The 24,749-nt window shown below is 45.0% G+C and overlaps 1 protein-coding gene across 1 annotated transcript in view; it reads right to left on the bottom strand.

The window, feature by feature from the left end:
* TIAM2 (TIAM Rac1 associated GEF 2) overlaps positions 1–24,749 on the bottom strand; it is a 126,804-nt gene that overhangs the window by 73,457 nt on the left and 28,598 nt on the right. Inside the window, exons 5-9 of the mRNA XM_082668996.1 lie at positions 24,503–24,675; positions 21,025–21,249; positions 8,791–8,976; positions 7,931–8,077; positions 4,918–4,989 (exon numbers count right to left, since the gene is read on the bottom strand). Coding sequence (XP_082525122.1) covers positions 4,918–4,989; positions 7,931–8,077; positions 8,791–8,976; positions 21,025–21,249; positions 24,503–24,675 — 803 coding nt within the window. The remainder of the gene's footprint in view (positions 1–4,917; positions 4,990–7,930; positions 8,078–8,790; positions 8,977–21,024; positions 21,250–24,502; positions 24,676–24,749) is intronic.

The following is a 24,749-nucleotide window of genomic DNA, read 5'->3' as shown; positions in this document are numbered from 1 at the left end:
TGAATGACAACAGAGGCTCCGTCTTGCTCATTCTCAGTCTCTTTCAGCCCTCCACACAGTGTGTCCTGCGCCCAGAACACACCCAAGCCATGGATGTTGAATTGGATGCAACGAGAAATTCACAGTCACACACAGAGGCTTGGAAAATAAAGGCTGTCCATTTTCAGTATCCTATTCGAATCTATTTACACAGTGTCAAGTTCGTAATCCTCCCTGAAGTTTCAAGAAAAAGAACTAAGAGCGGATTACTGAAGGGGAAGAAGTTCTAGGCTAGGGAAAAGTGTGCAGGCAAACTAAGAGATGCAAAGGACAAGAGATGTTCACATTCTATTCGATGAAACAAGGCTCTGTGCCTACAAGTGCTCTGAGGAATCATTCTGAGTCTACACTGTTGACCTAAGATCAACTGAATGACAAATGAGACGATGCCTATCAAAGCCAAGGCCATGGAAGGTTCAGATTCTCAAGAGATCCTACAGTGAACATTTACGTGTAATTTTTTCCTGTGCATCTCCCACACTCTCACAACACACACCCCCTAGAAATGTACGCAATTAAAGAAAGGTAAAACCTGGCCATTCAAAGGAAGCCATGAGGATGTAGCATTGACTCGTCAATTAGAACTAGAAAAAGAAAAGGCTACTTGGTGCTTACAGATCTCCTAGGCTGTTGGAAGATGTACCCACTTGGAGAAAAACAACTGGACTGATTCCCTCAAGGGTCAATGTTATCCATGCTGAAATCACATGCTTTATTTTCAATAAGCCAGATAAGATATTCTCCTACATTGTTTTTCATAAAAGGAACAGGGAATCGTGAAAATAAGCCCAGCAAGTTGATGTATCTGGAAAACTCCTTTCTCTGCTTAGCCTTAAAGGTGCTACATTAATCTTCTAACCACCCACCCAGAAGTCCCCGGTTGGCCACCTCTGTTGAGACCCCTGTATACTCCTCCCACCCACTCCATTCCCTCCTCCCCACAGAATTAGCTTCCCATCAGCCTGTTCAAGGTTTCCAGCTCCTGGAGAAGACAAACGAAACAGCAAAAAATATAACAGACAATGTGGGTCAAATCCCAGCCTCGTCAGGGCTGGTTATCTCACGTCTCTGGGCTTCTTTCTATTTCTTCACCTTCACAAGGGGCTAAAGCACGCCAGCCTCCTGGAGAAATCAGGAGATTGGTGTGAGGAATGGCGCTTGAAGGTACTACATAAACTGTAAAGAGCCATGAACAATGTCAAAGACCTTTTTTGAAGTTCAGTGTGGACTGTGGAATTACAGTATAGTAGGCTTGACCACCGTAATTCAACAATGGCCACTATAAAGAACCGCAGGAGAATCACCCCTCGTTTCAGAACCCTGGGGAATCATGGTGACTACGGGTGCCCAGACCACCGCGTGGTCCAGCGCTGAGCGGCCACGCACAAAACGCAACATCACTGAACTGCAGCCGAGGCCACTGCGGCCACTACAGTTAAGGTTTGCAAATCACTTCCGCCCTCAGGGCAGGGCAACCTCCACAGAAGCATTTCTTATTACTATCATATTAATGGTCCTGAAAGCACATGTCAAATTACTTCTGCCCCGTGTGCCTCAAGGAGAGAACACTGAAACTCCGCGGGTTCTCACAGCAGATGCCTTTGGATCAAATGGCTCATAATTACTGCCGGGATCGGTGAAGGGGAGTGGGCAGCAAAACCACGACCTGGCTGTGGCCAAGGGGCCCCCACCGCAGTCGCTGATAAAAGGGAGGCCCGTTAGCAAGTGAGATGAGAAGAGAACACGAAAGGAGTTACGCGCTCTCGGCTGTCTTAACAACAGCAAAATGTCACAGAGGGGGTGGTGTTTATTTCCTTCTTGGGCCGAGGCCCAAACATCAGTTGATATGAAAGGGAAACAAAGACCTATCTATGTACTATCCATCTGTGCACGTACGGATGTTATGTACGGTTCCAGACTAAATGTTCTATTTAAACAGACCCAAGTTATGGTCAAGAGTAAGCGGTTTCATTCATAGCTTCCATTTAAAAAAAAAAAAAACATTAGCGGGTTTTTTTTTCCAGTTTGGAGCTAACGACTGATGTGACAATACTTCATTCACTCACTGCCGCAGAAAGTTGGGACACCCCAAGCCAATTTTCCAGGAGAGAGAGCCAAGGCCCAGGGCTCCACAGTAACTACAATGAAACTTCTGGGGTAGCTGCCATCCAGAGCCTCCTCAGGGATTTGTTGCCACAATCTCCATAACAAACATCTCCCTTCACACGTTGATCGAGACTCATTATTACTCACCAAGAAGTACCCTAGGAAAAGCTTTCGTTTTTGGCTGGCCAAAGTGTCCTTTAAAAAAATGCTCAAATAAGGGCTTCCCTGGTGGCGCAGTGGTTGAGAGTCCGCCTGCCGATGCAGGGGACACGGGTTTGTGCCCCGGTCCGGGAAGATCCCACATGCCGCGGAGCGGCTGGGCCCATGAGCCGTGGCTGCTGGGCCTGCGCGTCCGGAGCCTGTGCTCCGCAACGGGAGAGGCCACAACAGTGAGAGGCCCGCGTACCACCAAAAAAAAAAGCTCAAATAAGACTGGCCTTATTCCAACCTTAACAGATTTCAAATTAGGGTGACTCACTGTTGGACGGTTATATGACGCACCGATTAGAATAGAATACTCTTAAATACCCGTGAACTCCTCCCTCCCCACACTCAGGAACGACTGCCTTTCTGTGTGACGCTAATGGACACAATACACTGTTTACAAACAGACGTTTTGTGCAAGTTATAAATATTCCCCAAGAACGATTAGCAAAGGAAAACTAGTGGAATGAAATATTAATTATTCAACCAGCTACAGGCAGAATTTTAAGTCCCAGAGACATAAAAAACCAAATACCCTTCATTCTAGCTGCAACTCACTTAAACATAGTTATCTGAGTACTACAGTACAGAAATGATAAACATACCATTAAAATAACCCTATATGTCAAAGGAATTTCTTCACTGTTGCTACAGCAGAAGCAATGTTTAGTTAAAACAAATAGGGATAAATGTTTAAATACATATGCCTAAAAAAAAGGATGCAATAATTTTCTCCTCTCACTCGTTCCAGCGCCAGTGGGACTTGTCAATTAAATCACAAGAAGATCATTTGTTAATTAAAGCCCAATTTAAATAAACACTAAGCTTAATTCTGACCATTAATGGCTATTTTAGCAAAAATTTATTTTCAAAGTCCAACATAATTCTGTTAATAGAAAGTGCTTTGATGATACAATTTCTAAACTCTCAAAGTAGGAATTTTAAATGGTTATTTAATGCTGGAAGACATACGAAAATTATGGGTTTTCATTACAGATCAAACAGCTCTTCTCAACCATTAAAGGGCTACATCTAATATAGACAATTAAGAGGCAAGTTTATTAAGCTGTATTATATCCTTAGCAGTGAGCCATGGATTGAGAACACACACACAATCAAGGGTCCTAGTTACCAGTTTGCTTGGGAGACATGACATATATACACTTGGTGGGATGACTGCCCATAAAAGATTGTAAAGAACCGAGTAAATAATAGTGAAATAATTTTTTTTAATCAAGCAAAATCCCTGGTGGACAGTGTATTTTGATCTGATTGTGAAATAAGCTCTGCATGTATACAGAAATAAAGGGACAGGGAATGGAAATTATTCATTATGAAAAGTCCACCATTTTGATGTTGTGTTTTATAAAAAAGGAAGGTATGGGTCTGGCTTCCTCAGGGCCCCGTTTGGTCAAAGCTGGCCAAAGGAGGGCACAGAGACCAGCCAGAAGCAGTGCCCATGACACAGCCTCCGGGCACAGGCACCCCATCTCATGACCTGCCCTCTGGCAGCCCCTGACCTCTGTGAGTGGGAGGTCAGGGTAGGGTTCTGAGCAGAGGTTCTCTACCCCATTTCAGGACACCTCGGGCAGAGTTGCCCCCCGGAGTGGTCTCTATAATAACCATGGAACTGAGCCCATTCTCAGCACCCACGGTTGGGCCAACCTCCCATGGAGGCAGAATAGGTAGTTGTCTATGGTGTATATTTTAGGATCACCAGAAAGTTCCTCACTCACCTCCCCCCAGACCCATCACTGGGTCTAACACTCCACCATTCCTCAGATTTTTCAAACTATGGCCAAGTCACTGAATTATCCCAATTAATTTGTTAAGTAATACTGCCTACTTCTGCAACAGCACATTAAGTTTGGCCAAGCCGTTAAAATCATGTTTCAACCTCAACAAAGAGTTTAGAGGTTTATTGGACATAAAACCTAAGAGAAAATAATTTGCTGAAGCAGATGATAAGAGAAATAGATCGTAACATGAAACACAGCTTTAAGGGCAGACACAGCTTTGTGTCTTTGAAAAAGACACAAAGAAGAGGCATGAGCTCACCCAGACCACCTTCACCCTACTCCAGAATTCCATTCAGAAATGGTTCTGAGGATTTACTCGGTCAGAAGCTGTCCTGGGGACTAGACGGGACCCCTGTATTCAGCTCCACTGAGGGCACCAAAGGCTACTGATTTGCAGCATGATGTAATATGTGTGTGAAGCCCCCTGACACCCTAAGAGGAAAATGCAAGTTTGGAGTCACCGAACTCTCAAATGACGGTAAGAACTGCTGAGGAATAGGGACGAATAAATGAAAGTTGCTATTTTGAACTAAAGTTGCTTTAGTCTAGCTATACCACTTTGAAGACCGAGTTATCATGAGTTTAGATACCTTCAAAAACACTTGGCATTCCGCAAACATCTTTTACCTACTCGGGACCATCTGAGTTCTAACTTTACAGTATTTTCAACAGATTCAGGTAAAGATTCAGAACTAGCATCCCCTCATTAACTTAGCATTTGTGTCATCCAAGTAAAAATAAGATGGCTACCATCTACAGCAACGTTTACCTCACTGGAGTTATTGGAGCTTTGAGGTAGCTGAGTTCCAGAAAATCCATGGCTGCCACTTGAATCAAGTATCTGATAGGCAGGAGGGAAAAAAAGACTAATGAAACGGCTCTGCAATATTCGTTTGGCGGCTGCCCTTTCTCAATATTGAAAAATTTAAGGGCTATGACATTTGATAACATCTTCACATTGCAATGTGTACCAGTTGCTACTCTACTACGTGTAACGTTTTAACTTTAAAGTTGCTTTTTTTCTTCCCATACGGTTACCTATTTTACTTTTCTATGATGCATATTGTTCAAGTCGCCCTGGATATTCCTGATGCTGCTTTTACCAAGAAGTACACGTTTCTGAAGATGCAGAAATCAAAGTTAGCAAAGCCACCAAAATCAAGCTTATAACTGTTTTATAAATGTGCGTAGAAGAAATATTGGGAAGAAATAAAGCTAAATATTAAAAGTGGCTGTGTTTGGGTAGAGGGACTAGGAAAAATTTCCTTTACTTTTTCCAATTTTTCTCTTCTAGATTTTGTAGTAGAATACTAAACATCAACAAACAGGCCATTTACACATTTACGGATACCTACTACCTCGACTGCATTCAGTTACATAAATACCAGTGTCATCTCTTTTTAAAACAAAAATGTGCAACCAAATGCTTTTGTTTCTCAAGAAATCTTACATTAAGGGCATTTACTACATATGATGGGGTAAAAACCATATTAGGGTCATACCTAATTGCTAAATGTCAACATTTTATAAGCAAATTATCAAGATATTTATCGTTGTCATTTAATTATACAGAATTGGCTACCTTGATTAAAATCAGAATTTGCCTCAAAGACATTATTTAAACTTCACAGAAGTTGAATTCAAAAACATAAACCCAGCATTAGCCAATGGTTTATAGTTAACTATAGTCTATAACGAGGAAATACATTTCCATTTATAACCAACAAATGATTACTTTCACAACTGAAGTACAAATAGAACCACAATTTTTTTTCTTATAAATGTATTTATTTAATTTACTTTTTTGGCTGCGCTGGGTCTCTGTTACTGCGCATGGGCTTTCTCTAGTTGCGGCGAGCGGGGGCTACTCTTTGTTGCGGTGCGCGGGCTTCTCATTGCGGCAGTTTCTCTTGTTGCGGAGCACGGGCTCTAGGCGCGCGGGCTTCAGTAGTTGTGGCACATGGGCTCAGCAGTCGTGGCTCGTGGGCTTAGCTGCTCCACGGCATGTGGGATCTTCCTGGACCAGGGCTCGAACCCGCATCCCATGAATTGGCAGGCAGATTCCTAACCACTGCGCCACCAGGGAAGTCCAGAACCACAATTTTTAAACGTGATATTCTTTCCAATTGTGAGTATACAAAAACAGTGGCCAAGTAAAAGGGATTCCATGTGAGTTTGCCCTCCTTCAGTCAATCAATCCATGTCCCACCACCTCCAGCTTTATTGTTTTATGATTACAGACGGGTCAAAGAAGTTGATTCTATCCCTGTTACTCACCTATTTCACAAAACTGTTATGCACAATCAAATGTGTATATCCATATAAAATTAGAAAATAAAGTTCATAAAATGCGACCCTCTCTGCCAGCATATTCAGAATAACAGCAACCGGTCAGAAGTAAAAACAAGAACGTCCTTGAACTTCATCACAACTCACTTCCCAACTCACTTAAACGATCAGATCATTTTGTGATAGCTCATCTTTTCAACAGTCTTTCAAAAAATAATAATCCTAAAACATATCACTCAGCAACATAAAAATCATTATCATACACTGTATTAACAGCATTAGGAAATACTTCAGATATGAGTGTTCAAAATGTTCTGAAAACAATTCACTGTCCTTGGGCCACATTTCAACAATAAGCACTCAGGCTTTTTTTTTTTTTTTTTTTTTTGCTGTAGGCGGGCCTCTCACTGTTGTGGCCTCTCGCGTTGCGGAGCACAGGCTCCGGATGCGCAGGCTCAGCGGCCATGGCTCACGGGCCCAGCCGCTCCGTGGCATGTGGAATCTTCCCGGACCGGGGCACGAACCCGTGTCCCCTGCATCGGCAGGTGGACTCTCAACCACTGCGCCACCAGGGAAGCCCACTCGGGCTATTTTCAACTTGACAAAATGTTGAAAGAGCCGCCTTTCCTCCAGAAAACTAAGCAGCAGCAATGGCCCAGTGTTGCAGCATCCAGGGAGACCAAGTCCCAGCCCTGCCTCTCGGCTGCTGCGTGAACATCCGGGGAAAGGAAGTGACTCAACCTCTCCGGGTCTCAGGCTCCTCATATGTAAAATGTGATGACAAAACGCCTACTTTGTGTCATAAAGATGAAGTCAGCAAAGCGTCTGGCACCATCCATAGAATTTAGTTGCTGCTACTCTATTATTAATTTTACATGTTGGTGTTGGGGGTTGTTTTTTTTTTTTTTTTAGTATATTTACAAAGTTCTACAATCATCACCACCGTCTAATTCCAGAATATTTTTTATCACTCCCCAAAGAAACTCCATATCCATTGGAAGTCATTCCCTATGCGCCCCTCCCCCCAGCCCTTGGCCATCACTAGTTACTTTCTGTCTCTGTGGATGTGCCTATCCTGGACTTTTAATGTAAATGGAGTTATAAAACCTGTGGCCTTTTGCGTTTAGCTTCTTTCACTTAGCATCATGTTTTCAAGGTTCATCCACGTGGGAGCATGTATCAGCACTTTCTTCCTTTTTTTTCTTTAACATAAAATCTATGACAATTACTTCTAAAGGCTTCTTTTCTGATGACTCTTATTTTTGGGTTACCATGCGCTGCAGATGTGAGCAAGGTGTGAATACCTCTTTGGGAGTGCCAAAAAGAGACTGAGCAATTTGTGTGTTTCCATTTGAGGAAAAAAATCCATGCTAAGACTGCATCCCTTTGAAGGAACTTTTATCTCATTCTGAAGGGGGATGAACATTTATGATTTATGGCATATCAAGGATTTCCCGCTAGGTCTGCTGTCCTTCCCATGCTGGCAAACTCACCTGGGTTATAGACGGTCTTTTCTCCTTTCCTTTTCTTGCGAGCGTGTCCAGCCCTTTTAATGAAGAAAATAAGCCCTTCTTGTGTCTTCCTCGCTGGGTCAGTGAGAGTGTCCTTTTCCGGAGAGCAGAGTCATCTCTAGAACATACCTAATTCAAAACAATTTAGAAAAATCTTAAGACGCCATTATTTAGATGACAGAGCGAATTAACCATTGCCCTAGAACAGGAGTAAAGCCCTGCCTGCTATAAATGTGTTCTGAGCAGCCCCCAAAACTGCTGCAGGTCTGACATACCAGGACCGCATCCACCACAGAGATGTCCCTTATCTGGATAAACACGTCTAGTTACAACATTCACATCTCTTCGGGGTGGACAGCAGGGTCAGCACAACAGCCCTCGGACCACCCGCCACCCCCCCCACCCCACCCCCGCTGAGCTAGTACTATCCACAGAAGCCACCTGCACAGGAGCAATTTCAGAAAACCCAGTGGGGCTCTCGGGAGAACAGATCAAACAACCTTCCGTCAGCCCTTTAACTCTTCACACCATTGTTGCTACTCCTCGGGGATTCCACCTTCCTGACTGTACGAGGTGGAACAGACAGAAGGGCAGACGCAGATGTGAATATTTAATAACTGCGTATTAGGAGTTGGATTCCGAGAACGGGCAGCAAAGAAGCTGGGATGCTGGGACTTTGTAGCAGGACGCCAATCATCCCTCCCCCGGCGCCTGGCCCCTGGGTGGCCCTGGTCAGTTATTGGCTTAAGTCACAGCAGTGCGGAATGTCAACAGGCTGGAGAAAGGTGAGCGTCCGCAGCGCTCCCCCTTCACGCCGCTGAACAGCCTTCCTGGAAACTCACCAGAGCGTGGAAAGAGGAAACTGACAAGACGCCCAACCGGCCCAGGGCCAGCTTGGAGGGGCGGCTGGCAGCAGCAAGGAGGCTCTTGGGGTTCGGCAACTCCCCGCCTTGCAGGCTGGCCAGATAGCAGCGCATCCTGAACAGATCCATGTGAAATTTCTCCAGGTTCTGCTCCCACTGCTGGATCTGTTTAAGCAAGAATAGGACTAATTTAAATAAAAATGAGAAGTGCTCACGGGTCAAATTGAAAACGTGACCCCTTTCACAAACTTTAAAAGTCATTTCAGCTGGTGCTGCAGGGTTGAAATGAGCCTTCCCTGCTCACCCCATCTCAAGCCCTCCTGCCCAAACACATGCGGTCGGACCGCACTGTACTTCATCAGGATGGCCAAAGACAAAACAAAGCCGGCGGTCCCAATGCGGTGCCGTGCCATGGCCTCTGGAGAGCTCTAGCGCTGAAAACCGGGCTGACTTAGGGCAGGATGCACCACTGAAAGTCAGTTATTTCACTTTGTCTCATTTACATTCACAGCCTCTGATCTTAATCAGATTAACCGGTCTGCACACAAACAGATGCTGGCTGAATGGAGGCAAGTGGCTGCACACTTCTGTACATTCTGAGAATCACTTAAAAGGACAAGCAGATGAACTGCAGGCAGAAGGACAAACAGAGCTTTTACTCCTATTTTAAGTGTATTAGAGAAGAATCACCATCTACACATCCTTATTAAGACACATAAAATTATTTACACGACAGAAATTTCTACGTATTCTTCAAAACTTAAGTCATGAGTTGGTAAAGAAGTACAAACTCTGGGGGCCACTCTCTCCCTTCTTCCAAGAATGTCAAAGTATGTTCTGTGTTAAGTATTACCTTCACTTAAACATAAACGAATAGGTGAAGAAAGGCTCTAGTAAGTTGCCAACGTAGGGATTCAGAACAGAACAGAAAGCAGGGCTTCAAATGGTATTCAGAGCAATCTCGAAATTCAAGAGAAGGTCTGTAGTGAAGGCTTACGACGATTCGGTACAAGAATTGTGTCATTTCATTTGCAACAACTGCATCTCTAGCTTTGCCAAGTTTAGCACCCAAACAGATCCTAAGCTTTCACAGTACACTTTCCAGGTCAACCCGTAATCCTGGACAAATGATATTTTGAAGGCTCTCTGACATTTAACACTATGGTCCCCTCAGCCTCTGCCCAGGGAAAAGCAGGACAAGTTCTGGGTGCTCCCTAGACCCCCTCCAAGTTCTCTGTATCCATTTCTTAGGAAGGTCACTGCACAACTTTTCCACATAAAAGAAATATGATGGGGCTTCCCTGGTGGCGCCGTGGTTGAGAGTCTGCCTGCCAATGCAGGGGACACGGGTTCGTGCCCTGGTCTGGGAAGATCCCACATGCCGTGGAGCGGCTGGGCCCCTGAGCCATGGCCGCTGGGCCTGCGCGTCCGGAGCCTGTGCTCCACAACGGGAGAGGCCACAACAGTGAGAGGCCTGCGTACCGCAAAAAAAATGATGGCTACAAGGTCTAAACAAATAATTTGTTGATCTGTCATAGTCCGCAAAACAAAAGTCCCAGAGTGCACTGAAAAATCCCAATTTCCAGTTTAACTTCATTTAAGATGCCGTGTGACCTTGCTAGTGATATAACAGCCCACTCACGTCAGCCTTGAATCAATACCAGAATGAGCTGCTGGCTTTTCCAAGTGAAAAATGCCCAGCTCCACTGCCTGAGGAGTCCACTCATTAGGCATGAGGCCCAGAAAAGCTGACACTTCAAAAGCACCTCCAACAACTCTGGTACCAGCCTGAGAGAGGATGACTGTTCTAGACTAACACGGCAGTTCAAATTGAACTGCAAATCTCTTCGTGGTCTTGCCATGTTACAGTGTTCTAGATTCCAGAAGTAATGGATGGCTATTCTGTAACCATAAACTACACATACCAGGAGCGCTAAGTCCCGGCAACACTATACTCCCAGTTCTGTCTCACAAATATCTTCGGTAGCTGACACCTGAACATCCACAACTTAGACGCATTCTTTTGTCTTCTAATAATATGCAGGTATTTCTAGGTTGGGTAGTGTATTAAAGCTTATCCCTCATCTATAACTCCACGTGAAACAGCTTATGAGATGCTTTCTAGGGGTTCTGGGGAGGGGTAGGTGGGATATGAAAGGAAAGAAAAACAGTGAGTCATTGGATACCAGACAATAAAGGAGCCCATGCCATCCACAGAGGAATAAAAAGACAAAATACCAAGTAAAATAAAACCCAGGTCCATGCCAATCACTACAGATCAGGGAAGATGACAATCTCTCATATTTTCACTGACTTCTGCGGTTTACAAAGATTTTTAAAGGCATCATTGAATGTATTTAAATGACTACACATCAAAGCACCACTGGAAGGAAAAGACAGTTCCATCCTAAACGATACACAGGGAATCTTCAAATTTTGCCAGAAACACTTTATCATCTTCAGCACACCTAGACCTCTCTACCCAAAACCCGGGACAAAATGCAGGTAAGTTCATAGGAAGAAAATGAATTCAGATGCTTAGGTTTGTTGAAAGAAGGTGGCGCCGGGAGACCCCAAAAGCCCAAAGCAGACCTTACAAAGATCAAGAAGTTTGTTAATATATGTGATTATGTTTCAAGAGAACTGGTATCTCAATCTACTGCACACTGTAGAGCAATTTTTTAATCTGAACTTAGTAGAAAATGAGAATGGACTTTATGACTTCTCCGTTCCAATGATGCGTCCTGTCCTTATCTTGACGGAGCCACGGGGTGCCCAGATGTGTGGTCCAACACTAATCCGACCGTTTCTATGAGTGTTTGGGATGGGATTAACATTTAAATGGGTAGATAGAATAAAGCAGACTGCCGGCCCTCATGTGGGTGGGCCTCATCCAGTAAGTTGAAGGCCTGGCTAGAACAAAAAGTCTGACCCTCCCCAAGCAAGGAAGAATTCCTCTTGCCCAATGGTCCTTCACACTGGGATATCGGCCTTTTTCCTGCCTTTTGACTGGAACTGAAATACTGGCCCATCCTGGGTCTCCAGCCTGCCAGTGTTCAGGGGCAAACCACACCACCCGCTGTCCTGGGTCTGTAGCTGGCCGACTCACTGCAGATCTTGGGGCCTGCCCATCTCTGTAATCACAGGAGCCAACTCCTTATAATAAATCTCTTTACAAATATATTTTTCACAGGTCCTGTTGGTTCTGTTTCTCTGGAGAACCCTGACTAATACATCCTTCATCCCACAGAGCTCTGTGGCAGAGTAAGCCATCATTAGTCACACAGCTAGTCCATATTTAAAGACAATATTTATCTTACTTTTAAGGTCATGGTCCTTTACGGAGAGAATCGGAGAGCGTGTTCAAATGAGGATCTGTGGTTGGATAAGAAACAACGAAATATTTGATTTTTCTATCCACGGACTCAACAAAGTTGTAGAGAAGGATGTGGGAGAATATGCAGGTAAAAAGTCCAGTGGATGCAGGTGCTTGGGTTACTTAGAGGGAAGAGAGAAGTACAAAGGCCAGACCCACGAGCTCAGTACAGACCTTGTAATACTGGGGAAGTCTGTGGACACAGGCAATGAGCTTGCAAGGGAGTTAGGGTCGCCACACCCTCATTTCTCAGCAGAGAATACTGAGGCCCAGGGAGGAAAGTGACTTCACCAGGGCCACACAATAAGCCGGCCCCTGGGCTTCCCTGGTGGCGCAGTGGTTGAGAGTCCGCCTGCCAATGCAGGGGACGCGGGTTCGTGCCCCGGTCCGGGAGGATCCCACATGCCGCGGAGAGGCTGCGCCTGTGAGCCATGGCCGCTGAGCCTGCGCGTCCGGAGCCTGTGCTCCGCGACGGGAGAGGCCACAGCGGTGAGAGGCCCGCGTACCGCAGAAAAAAAAAAAAAAAAAAAAAAAAATAAGCCGGCCCCTCCAGGTTGGCCAAGGCCCAAAGCTGATCCTGGTGGGAGCAACATGCAGAAACAAGCTTCAATCGAGCACTTAGAACGCAGCCCCTGAGCCCCTGGTCCTCTCGCTCACAAGGTGGGTATCGTGCACTATCCAGTAATTACTTAGCAACTTGCAGTTAAATCTTCATCTGATTGTCAACTGCATTTCTACCCACAAATCCCCAGGTGTTCTACAGAGAAGATGTAAGACTACCCACACTCTCATTTGGGTGAACAATCTTGCCTCTCAATTTCCTACCAGCTTTGATCTTCAAGTTCAGCCCCAAATTAATGTTAACTAAAAGGAAAGACATTTTATTTTTATCCCTTTATCCCTCAAAAGATGAGATACGGATACATTTTCCTTAAATGAAAGGGACAAATAGAAGACAGTTTTGTATCTATGACACATACCACCGCAGTAAATTTCAACCGTCGTCACCAAAATAGCAATATTATCCAACCTCACACTTATCAGGGAATTTCTGGAGATTTTTTCCTAATATGATCAAAAATGAAAATGCCCCAGATCAATTCCTTTAACCCAAGACTGTTTTTCCCCCACTTTTTCCTACATTCCACAAGTACTGATAACTGCCCCAGACATTTATTTCATCAGGACATGAAAATCAAAATTCAACTTCTATGGGAGTTGAGCTTTCATTTCTTTAATACCTGTGCACAAAACACAAAAATAACATGAATGAAGACAAGTCACGCAAAGGAAGTTTTCATTATCTTTCATTTGTAAAAGAAAAATTATCAACAAAAAATTGAGGAAAACTCCCATTTTTAAGCACTGACACAAATGCAATGCAAAAGTTTCCTCTTTATTGCTAATATAGCTATATTTATTTAATGAGCTCAGAAGGGCTACGGTCTGCTCTGGAAAGTGGGAGAGGAAGGAGATGAAGGTTCATGCTAAAAATAACAGTTGAATAAGCGATACATAAAAAAGATGACAAGTACATTCCTACCACACCCAGAACTCCTAGAAAAATATTTTCTGCCGTTTAGTCATTCGATCACAGTATTTGGCCATTTGTCCATTTCTAGGTTGGTCCTAAAAGATAATTCATTTTTCCTTTCTGGCAGAGTAAGCTGAAAAACTCCTATGCAATATTTTCCAAGCACTAACACCCACCTCCGCAGAAGAACCCAGCCACAGGTTTAGAAAATCAGTTTTGTTTTGTTCTTCCCTTCGAGATATAATTCACATGCTAGGAAATCCACTCACCGAGTGCATTCATAATAAATACATTTCCCATCAAATCAAGCTGAAAAACCCAAGTTATGAAAATACGTAAATTCAGGATTAATTTCTACTTTACACAAAACCATTCATCCATGGTTCCTTAGCCAGTGAAGCACAGTCTGACTCACTGAAGTCTCACTGAGAGGCCTGATTTGGTTAGGAGCACAGATCCGTGTTTATGCTCTGCCACCTGACAGCTGTGTGACACTGGACCATTTCCCTCACCTCTCCCAGCGTCTAACCACTCATCCATCAGGTGGGTGATTCAGACAAGTGGTCCGCACGGAGTTACTGTAGAATCATACAGGATCCTGGCCTGAGATAGGAGCCTTGAGAAGTAGACTCAGAAACCATGAGGACGGAGAGAAAATGAGAGGACATTCCTTGGGAAATGAAGGAGTGAAGCCTGGTAGCCAGGAGCTGGTGAGGGGCTGGGGTGGGGACCAGCCCAGGGAAGAGGAAAGGAGACAGAACCTGGAACCAAGTACCAGAGAAACAGATGGGGAGAAAGTCACCCACCCTTTGGGAGCTCTTATTTCATACTAGGAGCGACCTTATACGCAAAGGGATAACTACACAACAATGCGTGAGATAAAGAGAGACCCTGAGAATCATGGGAATATAGAAAGGTGCCTGATGGCGAGGTGGGAAAGGGGGTCAAGGGCAGCTCCTTGGAGGAGCTAAATCCTTCATCACAGGCAAGCAGGGGTGAGCCTGATGACAGGGGCAGGTGGGATAGGGCAGTTTGCATGTGTGGTCTACGTGGGTCCTCTCCGCCTGAGGGAAAACCCAAAGAGAGAAGTGGAACCTACAGGAAGTTTGGTGTTGTAGCTAAAGGTCGAGGTGGGGTGAGGTTGTCAGGGACTTTATCTTGTAAGCAATGGCGTCCACTGGGGGATTTTTAATCCTGGCAATCCCATGGTCAGATTTGCTTTTTAGATGCAAACCTCTCTGACCTTGTGCAGAAGAGGCATCTGAGGAAGGGCAAAACCGGCAGCCTCTGCAGCCTTACAGGGAAAAGAGAAGACAGTCCTGCTTACACTCGTCATCTCTCAGCACCTGCATACCGTGTGCTGAAAATTCAAACTGCCAGGGTGACCACAGCATTTCAGAGTGCTCTGCCTTGGCTCGTGCTGACCCCCGGCCTGGAATTTCCTTCTCCATTCCTCTCCTGATTAACTCCTCATTCTTTAAGAAGCAATGCAGGCATCCCTCCTCCAGGAAGTCCTCCATGACTACACAGGAGGCTAAACTTCACGTGTGTCTTCCACAACACTCTGGAATATCATCTGCTCTGAATTCATTCTATTATGTTGAAATTATATGCTCAGCTGTCTGTCACTCTGCTAGACTGCGAGCACCCTGAGGGCAAAGACAGCATCTTCGAATTCCCAGTCTGCACCCTCACCTGGCCCAGAGTCTGCACTTAGTAAACGTTCGCTGAACTAGACTGAATGTTAATCTCCTGCCCCCAGCCCGTCCACCAGGTCCCTGCGGCCTGCGGAAGGAAGGCTTGTCCTGGCCCAGCTCCTCCGTAATCTGGCCTTGTCTCCCTCAAACCCGCTTCTCGAAAACCTCCGATGCTTTACTGCCCAAATGGCTTCCCCCACGCCTCTCAGATCACATCTTCCTCGAGGCTTTGTTCATTTTCTTTCCCTTCACCGCAGTCTCCGATGGTCTAAGTTCAATCCCTCCTCGTTATGATTTTCAAACTTCAATGTTGAAACTGAAGCCTGCGGTGGTTCACAGAACCCAGCCAGTCCCAAACCCACCCGCTGCCAGTTTGCTCCTCCCAAGGTACCACCTCCCTGCCTCCCGCCTCCCTCTCAGCCTCACTAACCCCTGGGAAGTGAGAAAGGCCCAGAGAGTCGGGATGGGGAGGGCAGACGGCTGGCCGGAGGCCAAGACCCGCCCAAGGGCGGGGAGGTTTTGTCCTTGTTCACTTGTTTAAAATAACAAACGGGAAGGAAAGGAAAGTACTAACTGGACTTAATTTACAGCTCTTTCTCCCTCAGGACTTCAAAAGGAATCCAACATGTGGACGGTCTGCTCCACGTTGGATATGCCCAAATGCAAGTTGCATCATCCTGTCCCAGAGTCGCCGCCCAGGGACAAGCCCGTACGATGGCCGCTTTTAGGCAAAGCATGTCTCTACACACAGCGGTATGAAACTCAGCCGTTACTACTGTGATAGTGTCTTTTTATCTGGAAAGGGCATTGACAAGGAACTCCTCTGCCTGGGCACTTCCAAGAAAACCTGTTCCAGAGACTTTCCTCTCACGTGATGTAACATGCACCTTCAGTTCAGCTGTTACAAGGCTGTAAGTGACTATATCTGAGTTTCTTGGGATCTCTGGGGCAAAGCGCTATGTAAATAAATATTTTCTATTATGTAAAATAAAATACAGTGAAGTTGAGATTTTTAAATGGTAACTGGATAAAGCACAGCTCAGTACTTTGGAGAAAACTATATACTTATGGGATATGTAGGAGATCAGGTTCTTACTGATCTTGATTGGTAAATACCTTTGCCTTTGTAGCATCACAGAACATTCTCTAGTCCAAAACCATCTCATAAAAGCAATTCTAAGCATGTGCTTGTTTCCGCCCTTAATGCTTCATACTCTCTGTGTCTGCAAGTAAAGAGCAAACAGCTCTCTTCACAACCATCTGGCAAAAGTTAAAGACAGTGGGTATAGCAAATATAACTCATGTTACCCACCACAAGTCTTCTGGGAAAACATAGATAAATTACAACCTTAACAACTGCCAATATGGTAAGGAGAATATTTTCAGGTGGAATGTCTAAAGATCAACCCAAATTGTTTCTTACCAGACATTCAGAAGTGTAATATGAGAAGGTGAATGTGTGCAGGGGCGGGGAGTAGGGGAAGGGGTGAGAGCAAGGGGGAGGGGGGAGGGGAGAAGTGAAATGAAAAAACAGCAGTATTAGGACAGTGTGCTTAAAATAACTGATGTAATGATTCTGTCAAAGAATGCATAATGGGCCACCAGTAATAATTACCCTTTCTTTAAAAAAGCTTCTCTTGGTACTTCCCTGGTGGCACAGTGCTTGAGAATCCTCCTGCCAGTGCAGGGGGCACGGGTTTGAGCCCTGGTCCGGGAAGATCCCACGTGCTGCGAAGCAACTAAGCCCGTGCACCACAACTACTGAGCCTGCGCTCTAGAGCCCGTGAGCCACAACTACTGAGCCCACGTGCCACAACTACTGACGCCTGCATGCCTAGAGCCCGTGCTCCAAAACAAGAGAAGCCACCGCAATGAGAAGCCCACGCACCGCAACAAAGAGTAGCCTCCGCTCGCTGCAACTAGAGAAAGCCTGCGCGAAGCAGCAAAATCCCAACGCAGTAAAAAAAATTAAAATAATTAAATTTAATTTTAAAAAAGCTTCTCTTCAGGCCAACCGACCACCATAGACCCTTGGATTTGTGTAGGGATTTATGTGAAAGTAATTCCCCCCTCCCAAGAGAGAACAGCACCACTTTTGACATCATAAATTAAGCATTTACCAACTATGAAAAAAGAAATAAAGTTACATTTAATGAAAATTTAAATTTTTAAAAAATGTTTGCTTGGACTTCTTGTGGCCATAAAGAGAGAAAGAAAAAGGAGGGTGTGGAAAAAAAGGCCAGGAGCATCTCAGTGTTGCCCAATTTCCCTTTTCTCTCCCTGGACCTAAACATTTGACAACACACAAGGACCTGAAAACTCCAAGCTGGGCATCCCCTCCACTGGACTAAAGTATGCCTTTGAATTTAAATTTTAGAGCGCCAGTAAAAGTTAAAACCATACCTTTTCCCACTACAATCAATATGCAATTTTTAATTGGGGCACCTGAATCCATGCGTTGCATCTCTGATGACAGACTTTCGGATCCTGGAAATTCAGGACCCCAGAGGAGACGTAGTACAGAGAAAATGCAGGAAAAGCTATTTCTCCTTCTCCTCAAGCTTTTTGATTTGTCGTGTAAAGGTGACACAGCATCACATCGCTACATGCCCCAGACAGGAAGCTGCGCGGTCTGGACCTGTCTCAAGACTGGCCCCCTTCCCAGACATGAACAGGGTGAGGCTTCTAGGCAGAAGCAGGCCAAGGGCGGAGACGTGTCTGTCCCCAGAAGCTGTGTCCTTGTCAAAACCCCCCAAACCCTTCCACTCCCTCTATTCTCCCTGGCAGTTTCAACTTCCCTTTCAGTTCCTTGGAAACACTATTTTGTAGCTTGTTAGCCGGCACTCCTGAAATAAATAGCATATTCTGTTTCAATTCAGGGGCATAGGAAACTATCCTTAATATTCTATAAAATTAGAGAAAATGATGTACTCTTGAAAAACATTTTCCATATAAACTGTTAAACTTCTGCTGTGTTACTCTGGGCCAGGCCTTCATAACTGCACATCCAGATCAGGGCCATTCCACCACCCAACACTTTTCCCTACTTCAATTTGCCCCTCACCTGCATCACCACCGCCAAGCCACTGCCAGATTAATCTTCCAAAGATAACGCATTCATCACGATTTTCGTCCCAACTTAAAAACCTATATTCCTCCCTTAGATCTAGAGCCTATAATAAACCTTATATCCCAGGGTTATTTTTTTTTATTTTTTTGCAGTACGCGGGCCTCTCACTGTTGTGTGGCCTCTCCTGTTGTGGAGCACAGGCTCTGGACACGCAGGCTCAGCGCCCATGGCTCACGGGCCCAGCCGCTCTGCGGCATGTGGGATCTTCCCGGACCAGGGCACGAACCCGTGTCCCCTGCATCGGCAGGCGGACTCTCAACCACTGCGCCACCAGGGAAGCCCTATCCCAGGGTTACTTTTAAGACCCTGAGAAAGCGGCACCAGTACCTGTCCCACCAAACCACCAGCTATTCGTCACTTCTTAGCCCACACCTCTGCTCCCACGTGCTCAGGAGCCTCAAGCAACCACTGTTACTCCAACAGTTGACCCTTGAACAGTAAGGATTTGAACTGCACGGGTCCGCTTATACGCAGATGTTTTTTAAGTAAATACTACATACTACAGTACCACACGATCGTGGTTGGCTGAATACAGAGGGCCAACTGTAAGTTACACACTGGAGGGTTGGAGCCCCTAATCCTTGCGTTATTCAAAGGTCAACTATACCTCCAAGCTGTCCTACCATGCAGCCCACTCTCCTCCCAGCCTGGATCAGCCTTCATACCAGCACACCTCTTACCAATTTTTTAAGGCCATATGCTTCCAGGAAGTCTCCTCCATCTCCTCTAGATCACAGCACAGCTCAACCCCTGATGCCTCATAGCATTTGAAGACTATGCTAGTTGGTACTAACTTATACCATTCTAGAATATTCTTTAGTTTCATGTTTATGAGGCCTGCTTTCTAACTAACTAATATATTTTTTAGAAACAGGGTCCATATTTTATAATTATGTTTATATTTTGAAGCTATAGGCATCTGTTAGGTATGTCGATATCTGAAGATGGACAAATAAGCGAGAGGGAAGAATTGGGAAGGGAGAAAGACGACACAGGGTATCAGAAAAGGAGAAGGCAACGATGGATCCAGGTGTCAGCAGAAGATCTGTCTCAACTGTGCATCATTTAGAAATACTTGATGAAGGGGCAAGAGGTGGGAATTACTTGGTTATTTTGCTATTGCCAATTGGTAAATCCCAAATTCTTAGTGTAACGCAAATATAACACTTGAATGCATGCCGTTCATCAGTTTCTTATTTACAGCCAGACATTTCTTTCTATACGTTCTAAGTTCTTCATATATATGCAGGCAGAAAAAAAAATTCTAAGCAAGGTTAAATATTCAAACACAAATAGAAGATTGATAATGTACCGTTTGATTTGTGATTTAAATCAAATGCTATAGGGAAAATTCTTTTCTGATGGCGTGTCCAAATCGTTGTATTGCCATGGAACTTTTTTTAAAGAACCTGGTCTCTCTATAATTTACAAAGTAAAAAGTATGAAAAATTCAGGAACACGCCAACCCATCTTCGCCCTATCCCTCTTTAAGTTCCCAAATCATCTGACACTGATTTTGAAGGGACTGTAGTGGATACTGTTGTGCACCACCAGACCTCCCTTTCAAGACAGAGGCATTCTTTCCCTTAGCTGCTCACGGCGCAAGAATGGGAACCCACCTCCTCTGAAGGCAGCTGCTTTGACCAGTAGACATGGCATGACACGACATGCCTCACTGGAAGCAAGCAATTCTGAATGGCCACCCCAGCTCCCAAGCCCCCTGTAGGCTCAGCTCAACACAATTCAACGAGTCCCTCCTTAATCACGCTCCCTCACTCCCTTACTCCTGAGAACGGTCCTAATAAAACTCCTCACATGCAAATCTCTACCTCAGTGTGTTTCCCAGGTAAACTGAATGAAGAGAGGGGTGCTAGAAATTTCACCGACACTTGTGTAAGTGCTCAGGCTGTCTGAGTAAAGGAAAACAGAAACTAAGCTTCTCCCTCTCCTCTAAAATGCAAACAGCATAGAAAGTAGCTGTTTAATTATGATGTGAATGTGGAGACAGGCCAAAGAAAGCATCTTCCTTAGCACCTTATCTGTTATAAACAGAAAAAACAAACCAAAAAATTAGTGTTTTTTTTCTAATCCACAGACACAGGAATAGCTGCATTATACCAAACTACGCTCTCACAGCCATCTTCTGTATTAGAATCGTATGTGTCTAAGCTTCCAACAGTTTTATCATATACATTTTGTTCCGAAAGTGCCAATATGTGAGAGAATCATCCAGGCAAGGAGCTACTCAACACAAGGGAACAAGATTTGGTCACAAAATGTCCCAGTGCACATACACAGCCACCAAAGGCTGCAAAGCACATCACATCCCTCATACGACAAAAGTGCAGCCATTAAGTACGTGAACCAAAAAGCCACAGAAACTACTCCCCGCAGAGGTGTAGGAACCGGTTCCCCCATCTGAGTGTGCCCTGAGTGACTTAAGCAATGGCAGGAAACACGTGTAAGTAACCTGTACCTGGTTTTCTATGGCTTTCCGGTTCTTTGGGTCGCTCACCACGGACAGCTGTAACTCCGCCATCTTCTTCATCTTGCTGTCCATATCTATCTTCTGAACGAGGTTTCTGGTCTGGTTCTTCAGCAGCCGAACTGTGTCCTCTTTGCCGTGCTTCTTTGCGAAAAGGGATGCGCAGGCCGAGTGGATGGCAGTGACCCAGTTCTCCAGATCTGTCTGGCTGGTGGCCTAAACACGGGGAAAAAAGCGATTTGGAATTGTTTCACCACAAAAGTGTTCTCCAAAGTGGCAGGCTGGGCTTGAATATGTAAATCCCCAAAGTACCTTCGCTTCATAAAAACTGTTTAATTTTAAAAACACACACTCAGGGCTTCCCTGGTGGCGCAGTGGTTGAGAGTCCGCCTGCCAATGCAGGGGACACGGGTTCGTGCCCCGGTCCGCGGAGCGGCTGGGCCCGTGAGCCATGGCCACTGAGCCTGCGCGTCCGGAGCCTGTGCTCCGCAACGGGAGAGGCAACAACGGTGAGAGGCCCGCGTACCGCAAAAAAAAAAAAACAAAAACACACTCAACACAGGTCCACAGGCTTCCTTTACTCCAGAGGGCCTGTGAGAACATCGAGAGTGACACATGGCCCCAGACAGAACGGGAAGACAAGCTATTGATAGAATCAAGGTGTACACCAGCAATAGGGGAGGAATAAGAAAACCAGGGCATATCCATGCAGCGTGCATCACGCGGCTCTCTAAAAAGCGGTTTATCGCCATAATTTTAATACGATGAGAAAATATTAGGACTAACTGGTTACATTGTGAAGCCTGGATATGAAATTTCATCTATGGTATGGACTCAATTATGGAAAATAACGATAAAAGAACATTTTGGGGAGGACACAATAATATTAAAATAGTCGTCTGTGAATACTGGGAATATGGATAGCGGTTTTCTTTTTCTACCCTTCAGTACCTTCAGACCATATAGTATTTTCATATAAGAATATTTTATTTTAAAAACAGTAAAGAAGGTCTGAACGAAGCAGAATGGGCAAAGATGTATGACTCTAAGCAGGCTGAAACGCACGTTCAGTTTCCCCTGATGCCCAGAGGTAACCACACACGTTCACACCACGAGGTTAATCCTCCAGTGACCTGGGGGATCGCACAATGGGAACTACCGGGAAAATTTCTTAAAAACTAAGGATATTTATCCTGAATCACAAAATAAAATATTCATTTCATACCTCCCCCTAAGTCCATGCAGATTTAATCCAATGTATTTACCTTTCCTACAATTCATATGAACACCAGTTTGTTACTTTGCTTTAAAGCACCACAGAAAGTTCAAGCAAACCTTTCTGCTAAAAGAAGGAAAATCAAACTCTTTTCAGTCAGGTCAGGTGGAGGACAGCAGTAAGGCTAGGGGCCCAGGGCCTTTACCAGGTTAGTGCTGGGAAATCCTATTGCCCAAAACACTTCACACAATTCTAGATTCCAAAGAATCTAGAATCAAAGGGGCCCAAAACAACTAATATTGTTCTACAGGGGCCCTGGGGGCAGCCAGGACCAAGTTTATCAGAGACCTGAATCGAGGACCTAGGAGGGTTTCCATGAAGCTTCCAGCCACACAGAATCTGCAGCTCACGTCGTGTCTACACCCAGTACTGGATTCGGAGGCATTTCAGAAGCACACTTCACTTCCTGGCTCTCACCCCCATTTCTCTGGAGTTAATTCATAATAACAACAGTCATAACAGTTAGAATTTCTTTAGCACTTAACACACGCCTAATCATACTGTTTACCCTTAAAACAATCCTAGAAGCTATTATTATCCTACAGGTTGAAGGGTCTGAAGCTCAGAGAAGTTAAGTGTTGCAAGATGACTGCAGACTCAACGAGAGCACCAGGACCCACAGCTCAGCCTGACCCCGCCTTTGCTAGAAAGATTCTAAGAATCACAACAGTAGATAACCTGAATCTTAACGTCCTAAGACCACCTCCACAGGGTAATGAGACCCTCTAGTATTTGTCAATGAGGGTTTTCCTAAAAAGCTTCTTCACTTCCACTGGGATTCCTGGGAAGAACTTAAGCCTCTACTGTCCATTTTCTCTGGGTTTTCACTTAAAAACTTCCACTCTGGGAACTTCGGATCTTGTACTCACTAGATCACGGACTAGTCCAGAACAGGACGGTAATTCTTCTCTCTTTGTATCCTGAAGGGCAGCCCAGGGGCTACAGCCTGGCATTTCAGGGGCAGGCATCCAAGAAGCGTTCGCTGGATGAATGGCTGCATTTCCAGCGACCCTGCGGTACCTGGCAGTCAGCAGAGGCCAATTTTCTTGCTTAAACCTTAATCCAAAGTCTGACAGCTTTGAGTCTATTTCAAATTGCTAAGTTGTGCCTCTTAATTCTGGTCCTTCTCATCCTAGCAGGACACAAGCCATCGCCTCCACCCTCCATTTAGAAAGCTCAGCAGATGGGCATCATCAGAAAATCTACAAACAACAAATGCTGGAGAGGGTGTGGAGAAAAGGGAACCCTCCTGCACTGCTGGTGGGAATGTAAATTGATACAGCCACTATGGAGAACAGTATGGAGGTTCCTTAAGAAAACTAAGAACAGAATTACCATATGACCCAGCAATCCCACTATTGGGCATATACCCAGAGAAAACCATAATTCAAAAAGACACATGCACCCCAATGTTCACTGCAGCTCTATTTATAATAGCCAGGTTATGGAAGCAACCTAAATGCCCATCGACAGATGAATGGATAAAGAAGGTGTGGTACATATATACAGTGGAATATTATTCAGCCATAAAAAGCAACGAAATTGGGTCATTTGTAGAGACATGGTTGGATCTACAGACTGTCATACAGAGTGAAGTAAGTCAGAAAGAGAAAAACAGGACTTCCCTGGTGGCGCAGTGGTTAAGAATCCACCCACCAATGCGGGGGACACGGGTTCGAGCCCTGGTCCGAGAAGATCCCACATGCCGCAGAGCAACTAAGCCTGCGCGCCACAACTACTGAGTCTGTGCTCTAGACCCTGTGAGCCACAACTACCAAAGCCCGCGCGCCTAGAGCCCGTGCTCTGCAACAAGAGAAGCCACCGCAATGAGAAGCCCATGTACCACAATGAAGAGCAGCCCACGCTCGCCGCAACTAGAGAAAGCCCACGTGCAGCAACGAAGACCCAATGCAGCCAAAAATAAATAAATTTATTTTTTTAAAAAAAAGAGAGAAACAAATATCGTATATTAACGTATATATGTGGAATCTAGGAAAATGGTACAGATGAACCGGTTTGCAAGGCAGAAATAGAGACACAGATGTAGAGAACAAACGTATGGACACCAAGGGGGGAAAGTGGTGGGAGGGGTGGTGGTGGGGAATGAACTGGGAGACTGGGATTGACATGGATACACTGATACGTATAAAATAGATAACTAATAAAAAGTAAAAAAAGAAAGCTTGGCAGTACCTGGAAAAGGTAGACATCTCCAAAGGAGTTGCTGAGGCAGAAGACATTTTCCTTCTTAGGATGTTCTGGGACGGCCTGCACTATGCTGTCTTCTGCAAACAGGGCACACCGAGGGGCACTACTCTGATCCATGGAATTCTTCCCGTAGGTCTCATAAAACAGCAGGGTGCATCCTGTGAAAGAGAGAAGCACTGTCCTCATCACATGTCCCGAGGATCTATCCAGGAAAGCAATGAGAAGTAAAGGA

The sequence above is a fragment of the Grampus griseus genome, assembly GCF_964374135.1.
Source record: "Grampus griseus genome assembly, chromosome: 13".
NCBI classification, from domain to species: domain Eukaryota; kingdom Metazoa; phylum Chordata; class Mammalia; order Artiodactyla; family Delphinidae; genus Grampus; species Grampus griseus.
Note: the sequence above shows the minus strand (reverse complement) of the source record. Positions and strands in the feature narration are given on the sequence as shown.